The sequence below is a fragment of the Maylandia zebra genome, linkage group LG3 (assembly GCF_041146795.1).
Source record: "Maylandia zebra isolate NMK-2024a linkage group LG3, Mzebra_GT3a, whole genome shotgun sequence".
In the NCBI taxonomy this organism is placed as follows: Eukaryota; Metazoa; Chordata; class Actinopteri; order Cichliformes; family Cichlidae; genus Maylandia; species Maylandia zebra.
In genome coordinates this window covers 3,617,046-3,627,470 of record NC_135169.1, presented here as the reverse complement: position 1 = coordinate 3,627,470, position 10,425 = coordinate 3,617,046, and the positions used below count along the sequence as shown (strand labels likewise).

Below are 10,425 nucleotides of genomic sequence, written 5' to 3'. Positions count from 1 at the left end.
TTTATTAGTAACTTTTACAACTTCTGGCAGGTTAATGTCTGAACTTTGGAGTGAAACACACCTTAGTTAAAAGTCAAACAGCAACATTTTCTCCTCCCCTCACGTCACTCAAATGCGACAAACCAGGAAACAGAAAGTTCTTCGTCCTCAGTAAAGAGAGACGCACAGACGATCAGACTGAGCTCAGACCAAACTAGCAGCTTCCTCTGAGTGAATCCAGCTACAGGAGAGAAAAGTGGAAAACTCCAACACTGCTGCTTCAAGCTGCTGACGCTCCACACACTGAATGTGAGTTTGAGCAAAAACACGACTCAAAGGAAGTTTCAGTGAAGGTGGTAGAGGAGGGAGGGGAGCCAGGACTGACTGTACTTCCTGTCTGCTGTTTTCAGCTTCACTCACAGACTCAATGGCTTCCAGATCAGAGGAGGATCTCTGCTGTCCGGTCTGTCAGGAGGTCTTCAGAGATCCTGTTCTTCTGTCATGTAGCCACAGCTTCTGTAAAGACTGTCTGAAGAGATGGTGGAGAGAGAGACCAACACACCAGTGTCCAGTTTGTAAGGCAATATCAGTTTATGATCCACCTTTAAACCGAGCTTTAAAGAACCTGTGTGAGTCGTTCTTACAGGAGAGAGATCAGAGAGCTTCAGAGGCTCTCTGCAGTCTGCACTCTGAGAAACTCAAACTCTTCTGTCTGGACCATCAGCAGCCAGTGTGTGTCGTCTGCAGAGACTCAGAAAAACACACCAATCACAGATTCAGACCCATCGATGAAGCTGCACAACAACACAAGAAGGAACTTCAGGAAACTCTGGAGCCCTTAAAGAAGAAGTTAAAGGTTTGCAAACGAGTTCAAGTGAAGTTTGATCAAACAGCAGAACACATTAAGGTCCAGGCCCGACACACAGAGAGGCAGATTAAGGAGCAGTTTAAGAAGCTTCACCAGTTTCTAGCAGAGGAAGAGGAGGCCAGGCTGGCTGCACTGAGGGAGGAAGAGGAGCAGAAGAGTGGGATGATGAAGGAGAAGATGGAGGCTCTGAGCAGAGAGATAGCAGCTCTTTCAGACACAGTCAGAGCCACAGAGGAGGAGCTGAGAGCTGAAGACGTCTCATTCCTGCACAACTACAAGGCTGCAGTGGAAAGAGTCCAGCGCTGCCCCCTGCTGGATGATCCACAGCTGCCCTCAGGAGCTCTGATAGACCAGGCCAAACACCTGGGCAACCTGACCTTCAACATCTGGAACAACATGAAGGACATGGTCTCCTACACTCCTCTCATTCTGGACCCAAACACTGCTCATCCAGAACTCATCCTGTCTGAAGATCTGACCAGTGTGAGAGAAGGAGGAGAGAGGCAGCAGCTTCCTGATAATCCAGAGAGGATTGATCGTTTCTATTCTGTCCTGGGCTCTGAGGGCTTTAACTCAGGGACTCACAGCTGGGATGTTGATGTTGGAGACAGTACACGGTGGGGACTGGGTGTGTCAGCAGAGTCTGTGCAGAGGAAGGGAAGCATACTGTCTGGATTATGGACTATATTGTTATATAAAGGTAAATACTCAGCACGCTCACCATCAGCTCCTCTCACTATTCTCTCAGTAGAGAAGAAGCTCCAGAGGATCAGAGTGAATCTGGACTGGAACAGAGGAAAGCTGTCGTTCTCTGATCCTGATACTAACACACACATACACACCTTCACACACACTTTCACTCACTGGATTTTTCCATACATCCGCACTATCTCTGGTAAAGTGAAGGTGTGTCCGTTGAAGGTGTCAGTGTCAGTGCAGCAGATGAGTTGAGGATGATGATGTTTCTAATGTTGTTTCCTGTCAGTGAGTTGAAGCTGTTAAACTGCAGCTGTCCTCCTGCTGCCTCGTTGTTCCAAAGCTCTTTGTTTCTCTTTTAGTTTCACTCTTTCTTTCTGTTTCTGCTGTCCACCTTTTCACATGGAAAATCATTTCACTGTTTCTCACTGAATGACTCCCCAAACTAGATTTGAAATTCTATCAAGTTTCTAATCATTACAAGTGATTCATGTTTCTATTTGATGTGTAAATGGAGATGATTTAGTTTGCTGGGATATGGACTGACATGTGTTGAATGGGAGGAGCAGTTTGTTGTTGTCTTCTTGTCTGTTTATGACAACAATAAATATGTTGTTGAAACAATGATTCATGTTTAACTCCATATATGAAATGTTTCTGATCTTTGAATTCTGTTTGATTAAAGACTTTCTTCATGACACAAATGAGATTTCAGTGTATTAATAGAACTAAATAAGCTCAGAGTTGAAAGGCTGGAGTATTATGTACGTGCTTCACTGTCAGGATCTTCAGGGGGATTCAAAGGGAAACATCAAACTGCTGTAATGAGATAAACTAGTTGGGCTGAACACACTTATCTGTAGTTTGTCTCCATCCAGGATCATCAGAATATAATGAACATGTGTGAAGAGCCACAAAATGCTGCTGCCCTCTCAGCATGATGAGCTCCAGCCTTTGTTAGCAGGACAACAGGAAACATGAGACAACTTTCAGAGACAGTAACCAACTGTGGCCACAAGATGGCAGCAGCTGATCTGAGATCCTTTATTGGACAGAAGGACTCTGCTCTGTGACGTCATCAGAGAGACGGCCTTCACTCTGATAGATCTGACGTCATGTCTGCACTGCGATGATGAAAGCTGATAAACACATTGTTATTGATCCATGAAATCACCTCTGTCCTCTCAAGTGTAGCTGTTTACAGAGCTGAAGAAGTCCTTCATCATCAAAACAGACAAACATGTATTTCCTGTATTAAGTGACGTCATCCTCACTCTGACCTCTTACATACATTCTGTTCAGTTTTCCTGCTGTAAGAAATAAACTGTGTGAAAATAGAAATGCAGGGAAACATCCATTAAGTGAACAAAGTCCAAAGAAATAAACTTGGACTGTTTTTTGAAGCCTAAATAAAATGTGAATAAACTTTATAGATACATTTGAAACCAGCTACTCTGTGACTTTACACACTCACACAGTAACAGAGCTGATTCCTGATTGGAGCAGCACAGAGTTAGACTTCTTTTCTGGCTGTGGATTGGTTCGTCAGGATTTCCCCCTTTACAGGTTTAAAAACAATCTCTGTTTTTACATTTTTTGACCTCCTTCTTGTGTCTAAAGGTGAAGCAGCACCAGCCTCCTCTGATCCTCATGTTGTAGCTCTGTGTGTCCAGCAGGGGGCAGAACACCTCCAAACTGTGCCAGCAGCTCTCACTGTGAGCTCAGACGTTTGTGGACACTCAGTTTGTTTAAACATAGTAAATAATCAGAGCTTCTCACACTGTTTATGGGGACACCACCTGCCCGAGGGTGTACTGTGTCAGAGAGGTGGTGTATGGTGCTGGGTGTAGTCTCTCTGCTGGTTCAGTTTTTACTGAGGAGCTGTGTTCATGTCAGGAAGGTTTCGTCTGATCACTGTGGTGCAGTTTGGTTTACTCTGTTTCTGAGTGTTTGTAGGATCAGTCTCTGCAGGTCACCTGATACCTGGCAGTGAAGTGTTTATGAATCAGCTCCGTCAGATTTAATCCAACAGAATAACATGTAAAACACTCCAGGGCTTTTACTCTGAAACTTTCTCCAGAGCTGTCTGGAGTTTTCTTACATTAAAATATTCTGGGATTACCAGACTGTCCACATCATGTGTCCTACCAAAACTTTCATCCACAAATATACCCTGACATTAAACCCAAATAGATCTGAGAGCGAGTCATTAGTATCAGTACTGTGTGTGTGTGTGTGTGTGTGTGTGTGTGTGTGTGTGTGTGTGTGAGAGAGAGAGAGAGATATTCAGGTAACTTACTGGGTTGCTGCACATGCTCACACCTTTTCAGCACAACAGGTGCAGTTTGGTGTTTTACTGCCTCCTGCTGGAACAATGATGGCAGCTCTCAAGACTTTATTGGTTATTGTCATTTCGTGTTACACAGCCTGAAACGAAATACTGTTCCTCAGCAGCCTCTACAGTGCAATAACCAATATATTTTAAAAAGAATAAATACAGTTTAAAGGGAATAAGTTTAAAAAAGAGCAGCAAAAAAGGCATAAATAGCTTAAAATCTAAGTTCTAAAAAAACCTCCAGTTTTTTATTAATATTTTATTATTTATCAAATTATTATAAACTAAAAATATTTTTTACGTGATAAACGACTTCAGTGCTTCGTCCATGACCTCCTGAAGGTAAAGGGCCCAAAGAGCCAATCAGCAGCTCTGAAACAGGAAATATGACTCATGGAGAAGTTCACAACAGTTTCAGCTGCCAGTTGTACTCATCACCATGGAGACGGTCTCCATGGTGGAGGCAGAGTGACAGTGTTGTAGATGCTGCATTTTGAAGCCTCAGTGTTTATGTTGTGCCCTTAAACAGGGGAAATAGTGAGGAGAGGTGAAAGAGCGGCACAGACACGCAGCTCTCACTCGTCTGTATTGAGTGAAGGAGGAAGCGCGCGAACCCACCTACTGGAGCCCTGAGGCATTAACAATGGATCGACGCACAATCAACCCAGGCAAAACTTTCACTACTTATCTCCCTCTATATTCCCACTGCATATTCTATTCGAAAACAGTCAAAGCAACAAATAAAACATTAATAAGGGCATGACATGAAATGTAAGGAACAGAGATGTACAACTTCAAAACTAATCAAATTTATGATCCACCACATTTATATTTTTGTTCACAGCCATGTACACATCAAACTCTCATCTTTCTGTCCAAAAACAAAACAAAAAGATTCCCTGTAAATTTGACCTTTTCCTTCAACTGTCCATTATAGCGTGGTCTTCCTACTTATCTTGACACAATACTCAGTCGCGTTGCCTGCTGCAAACTTAAAAGAAGTCTGACGAATGAAGTGACTGTGAGTGTGTCTGACGTCACGGTGTGTGTGAAAAGGTATCCAGCTGGGGCAGACATGATTCTGCAGGTCACCTGCCCAGTGGACAAAAAGAAATAAAATAGTTGTGTGGATGATATATGAATGATAATACGAAGAGTGTTTTGTGTCTCTCAGCCTGAAACAACTGTAATGCCACTTTCTGTTTTGGAGAAAGGACAGTTAAAAAAAGATGTGTGTTGTTTTAAGCAGTGATGAGAATAATGAAGATGTGATGAGAGAGCAACACAAAAGTATAAGTACAGGGTTGATGCTCTTTACAGGAAGGGTCAGAGCAGACTCTACCTGCTGAGGTGGCTGAGGTCATTTGGAGTCCAGGGGCCCGTTCTTCGTACGTCGCTTACTACATCCAAGATCAAATGACACATCCAAGATCAAATCATCGCGCTAACCGTGAGCTCGCTAATCCGGTTCCCCGAACACACTTGCTGTTGACGATTACTACAGCTGGACGCAGGAATGTGACATCACTGGGCGTCGTAAAAGGGGCTACGCATCGATAGTAGAAACATTGATCGGCAACCCGCTGATTGGTCGGCGAAAATGTCGAAGGGGCGTGCTCGGTATTTTCCGGCAGCAGAGCAAGAACTCTTGAGTGAGGGATTTCAGGAGTTTCAGAGTTTAATTAAAACGCAAGAGAACACTGCAAAGGCTGCAAAAGCAAGGAGAGAGGGCTGGCAGAAAGTTGCTGACAAATCAAACTCGTAGGTAATTTAATAATAATAATAATAATGGATTGGATTTATATAGCGCTTTCCAAGGCACCCAAAGCGCTTTACGATACCACTATTCATTCACTCCCACATTCACACACTGGTGGAGGCAGCTACGGTTGTAGCCAGGCTGCCATATCGCGCCATCGGCCCCTCTGGCCAACACCAGTAGGCGGTAGGGTAGATCTATCATATGACACTATATTGTCCAATATCATATGGCATTATATTATATTATATTATGTTATATTATATCCCCTTTCACATTAGAGCCACAACAGGACCCACAAGAACATGGGAACAAGTAAAAGTGGAATACAGGAGTATTCTACAGAATGGTAATATTTATCTCTTAGATTGCTTTGCGTCTCTTGGCAAGGTAATACTGGCCTGTAATACTCTGTTAGTTTGTTCATAACAGCAACCAAGAAAAGGGCAGAGGAAAAAAAGACAGGTGGTGGTCCTGCACCCCCTCGTCAACAAGTTGGTTAAGTAAATAATACCCTCACGGGAAAATCGATATCTCTCTATGAGCACACTGTCGCGCTGAGCTAAAGGATCCTGTCTATCCCGCAATATACGCTGAATTCTGAGGACTCTCCTTATCAATCTTGCACCTTCCGCAATGGGCTGCTCGCGTATACGGACAGGACATGGCTGCGACAGACTTCCCAAATCCACCTTCGCTTTTATAGCCGTGGTCTCTCATCTTGATTACACGAAGTAATTTACAATTACTACTCTGAAATATGAATTACATCTGTAATAATCACATACATGTAATAGAATGTTAATAGTACATTTCCCTTTTTTAGGAAATGACCTGTATGTATCTGTGTGAAATCAATAAATGGATCAGGTGCTGCATTGTCTTTAGTTACATTGATAATATTTATTTATGGTGAAACAGTGGTGGAATATCGCTGTTGCTTTCGTATAAATGAAGCGGACATACCTGCGTGGCCGCGATCTAATCCTGTTTACATAAAGTGAACCTGCTCCCGAGCAGGTTTACGCTTACGGCTCTGTTGCTATGACAGCAAGTCCCGGATGAGCTTCGGGGAACCGACTGATCCAGGATCACGCGAAATCGTCAACAATCTAATCCGGCTAACCTACTTAGCGAGGTACGAAGAACGGGCCCCTGGGAGCGCTTTTAAAGACCTTCTATGACTCTGTGGTGGCATCTGTCATTTTTTACAGTGTGGTATGTTGGAGCAGCAGTTTATCTCCCGCCCCATGCATGTAGATGTTGCTGAACTGCAGAGCTGCTTCAGTGACAGACTGCTGCATCCTCGATGCATGAAGGAGCGTTTCCGCAGGTCCTTCCTCCCTGCAGCTGTCAGACTGTACAATCTGAACTGCTCCCAACAAACACAGATGTTTACATCAGCGCTGTATCGTGCACTGTTTTATCAACCGATTCACACTACAACCAGGGTTGCCTCTTATCTGTATTTAATTTTATTTAATTTAACAACAGTATGGTACTCAATTTTTGGTAACCATTGTCCTTCATGTAAATATGTAAGAATTGTGTATGTTTCTGTTCTGTGTCATGTGTACTGTTTGTTTGTATATGTGTTTTCTTGCTGCTGTTACACCCAAGTTTCCCCTTGTGGGACAATTAAATTGATATAACAACACTCGTGGTAAAGTTGTGGACTGGAAGAATACCTGACCAAGATTATCTTGCAATGTTTTGCAGCCGCCAGTCAAGCCGGTAGATAAATGTCTGTGATTGTCGCAGGTGGCTGTGTGGCTGGCAGGAGCTCTTTCCTATCAGTTTGTCCCCACCTTCACCTATGGTCACGAGCTTTGGGTAATAACCAAAAGAATCCGATTCTGGATATGAACTGCAACTCTCTTTACATTGGCCTTTCCTCCACCCTTCTCGTTAGATTGCAGACTGTCCAGAATGCGGCGGCACGCCTTTTGACAGGTAGCAGGAAGTTTTCTTCCATCACTCCTGTTCTTGCTGGCTTGCACTGGCTTCCAATTAAATACCGTATTCAATTTAAAATATTACTTTTCACCTACAAAACCATTAATAACTTTGCGCCGAGCTACCTCAATGAGCTTCTCAGGTTACACACTCCTGTCAGAGCACTTAGCTCTGCTACCCAAATTCTTCTGGAGCAACCTCGTTCTCGGCTGAAGTCTCGCAGTGACCGCGCGTTTGCTGTAGCTGCCCCGGTCTTATGGAACAACCTTCCTGTCGCTATCCGGGCGTCTGACTCTATGCCACTGTTTAAATCACGGCTTAAGACTTATTTCTTTAATCTTGCCTTTCCACCCAGTTAACACTTGTGTGCGCTGGTACATTTTTTATGCTTGTGAACTACTTTTATATCTTATGATGGTTTTTATAATTGATACGTGCCAGGTCCTTTCTCTTTTCCCTCCCATCTCCCTTTTCCTATTTTATTTTTGTCAAGCACCTTGGTATACCCTTGTTTTTTTAGTGTGCTTTATAAATAAAGTTTATTTATTTATTTATTATTTGTTGCTGTTTAAGTTTGTCAATTTCAGACCTCTGTCTCTGAAGTTCAACGTTCTGCATTTCCAGGTCTTTCAGTTTTGCGACATGGTCTGACAGAAAAGAACATAAATAAGTCAATATGAATTTTATTTATCTGCATCATTTGAATCTTTTCATTTTTAGTAGGTTAGATTATTGAATAAATAATGAATAAATAATAAAAATAAAAAAATTAATGAGAAACGTTAGTGATAGATTCATGAAGTGACATTGATATCTCTGTAACAGGGGCTCATATGAAGGTTTCCTCATGCTGTCATTTTTCTCACTACCTGACATCATACTCTACCTTTATTCTCTTGTTTTAAGGTCCTGATTTCCACTTTCTGTTCAGCCACTGAGGCAGTCAGCTCTCTGAGCACAGCATGGATTTCCTGTGGACAGGGTTGTTGGTTTGAAATCTGCTGGTCAAGAATTTCATTATCTGCCTCTGTCTGATTTGTGGAAACAGAGCAGACCAGAAGCAACAGCGGGAAAAACAGCGTGATCTCCATTCTGTCAGTGAAAACTCAACAGTATCTGTGTGTCATCTGCAAACCTGACTGACTTTTATATTACACAGTACAGAGGGGAGGTCACTGTAGCATTAGATTCAACCTTATTCTAGTGAATCAGTGACTAATGTAATCTTTATGACTTCAGATGCAGTACAAGGAGAAGAACAAGTGAGTATCAATGATTGTCAACTGATAGTAAAACATGAGCATGTGTGTTTCCACCAACTGACCAGAGCTTAGAGGACAAATATCAAAATGTGTGCTCAGATACAGATGTTTAAGCAGCTGTGAAAGAACATATCTGGAAGTTTTTGGCACTGAGGAAGTAATTGCCTTTGATTATGGAATTCCTCTAATAACTCAGAGCAAAAATACTCTAAGCGACAAAATGCATAAAGTAATCTTTACAACTTTTACAAGGTACAAGACTACAAAGAGATAAACAAGTGAATGTCAATGATTATCAGCCGTTCATAAAATTAATCAGCACGTGTTGTTTTAGAAAATCCAATGTGAATGTAGGAACCATGAAGGTCACTGACATGGTATAACTTGAAGATGAACTTCTACTCTTCATGTGTAACATGACACTTGGTTGACCACCCTTCCCACTCCAGTTCAATAAAACCACAGCTGTCCTTTTTTGTTTCTTTCTTCTCTGACCACTTAGGTGAGAAAGCTAGTGTTCAATGCTTTTCAGAGAATGAATTAATCTCTGACCCTTCCACTCCAAGCACTCCTCCAGATGCAGTGAACAATCTTATAAGCAATACAAGAGCATGCTGAAGAGTCTTGGTTGCTAAATACAGCAAAAGTATTCGCCCCCTTGAATTTTTCCACATTTTGTCACATTACAGCCACAAGCATGAATCAATTTTATTGGAATTCCACGTGAAAGACCAACCCAAAGTGGTGCACACGTGAGAAGTGGAACGGAAATCATACATGATTCCAAACATTTTTTACAAATAACTGCAAAGTGGGGTGTGCGTAATTATTCAGCCCCCTTTGGTCTGAGTGCAGTCAGTTGCCCATAGACGTTGCCTGATGAGTGCTAATGACTAAATAGAGTGCACCTGTGTATAATCTAATGTCAGTACAAATACAGCTGCTCTGTGACGGCCTCAGAGGTTGTCTAAGAGAATATTGGGAGCAACAACACCATGAAGTCCAAAGAACACACCAGACAGGTCAGGGATAAAGTTATTGAGAAATTTAAAGCAGGCGTAAGCTACAAAAAGATTTCCCAAGCCTTGAACATCCCACGGAGCACTGTTCAAGCCATCATTCAGAAATGGAAGGAGTACGGCACAACTGTAAACCTACCAAGACAAGGCCGTCCACCTAAACTCACAGGCCGAACAAGGAGAGCGCTGATCAGAAATGCAGCCAAGAGGCCCATGGTGACTCTGGACGAGCTGCAGAGATCTACAGCTCAGGTGGGGGAATCTGTCCATAGGACAACTATTAGTCGTGCACTGCACAAAGTTGGCCTTTATGGAAGAGTGGCAAGAAGAAAGCCATTGTTAACAAAAAACCACAAGAAGTCCCGTTTGCAGTTTGCTACAAGCCATGTGGGGGACACAGCAAACATGTGGGGGACACAGCAAACATGTGGGGGACACAGCAAACATGTGGAAGAAGGTGCTCTGGTCAGATGAGACCAAAATGTAACTTTTTGGCCAAAATGCAAAACGCTATGTGTGGCGGAAAACTAACACTGCACCTCACTCTGAAC

The 10,425-nt window shown here is 42.7% G+C and overlaps 1 protein-coding gene across 1 annotated transcript; it reads left to right on the top strand.

Moving 5' to 3' along the window:
- The first annotated feature begins 259 nt into the window (after window positions 1–259).
- LOC112431087 (nuclear factor 7, ovary-like) lies at window positions 260–2,247 on the top strand. The gene is made up of 2 exons (XM_024799636.2): window positions 260–288; window positions 390–2,247. Exon 2 carries the CDS (start codon window positions 407–409, stop codon window positions 1,796–1,798), a length of 1,392 nt encoding a protein of 463 aa, XP_024655404.2. The 5' UTR covers window positions 260–288; window positions 390–406; the 3' UTR covers window positions 1,799–2,247.
- Window positions 2,248–10,425: the final 8,178 nt, after the last annotated feature.

Coding starts and splice junctions, on each gene's coding strand:
- LOC112431087 (XM_024799636.2), top strand. CDS start 407: ATGGCTTCCAGATCAGAGGAGGATCTCTGCTGTCCGGTCTGTCAGGAG.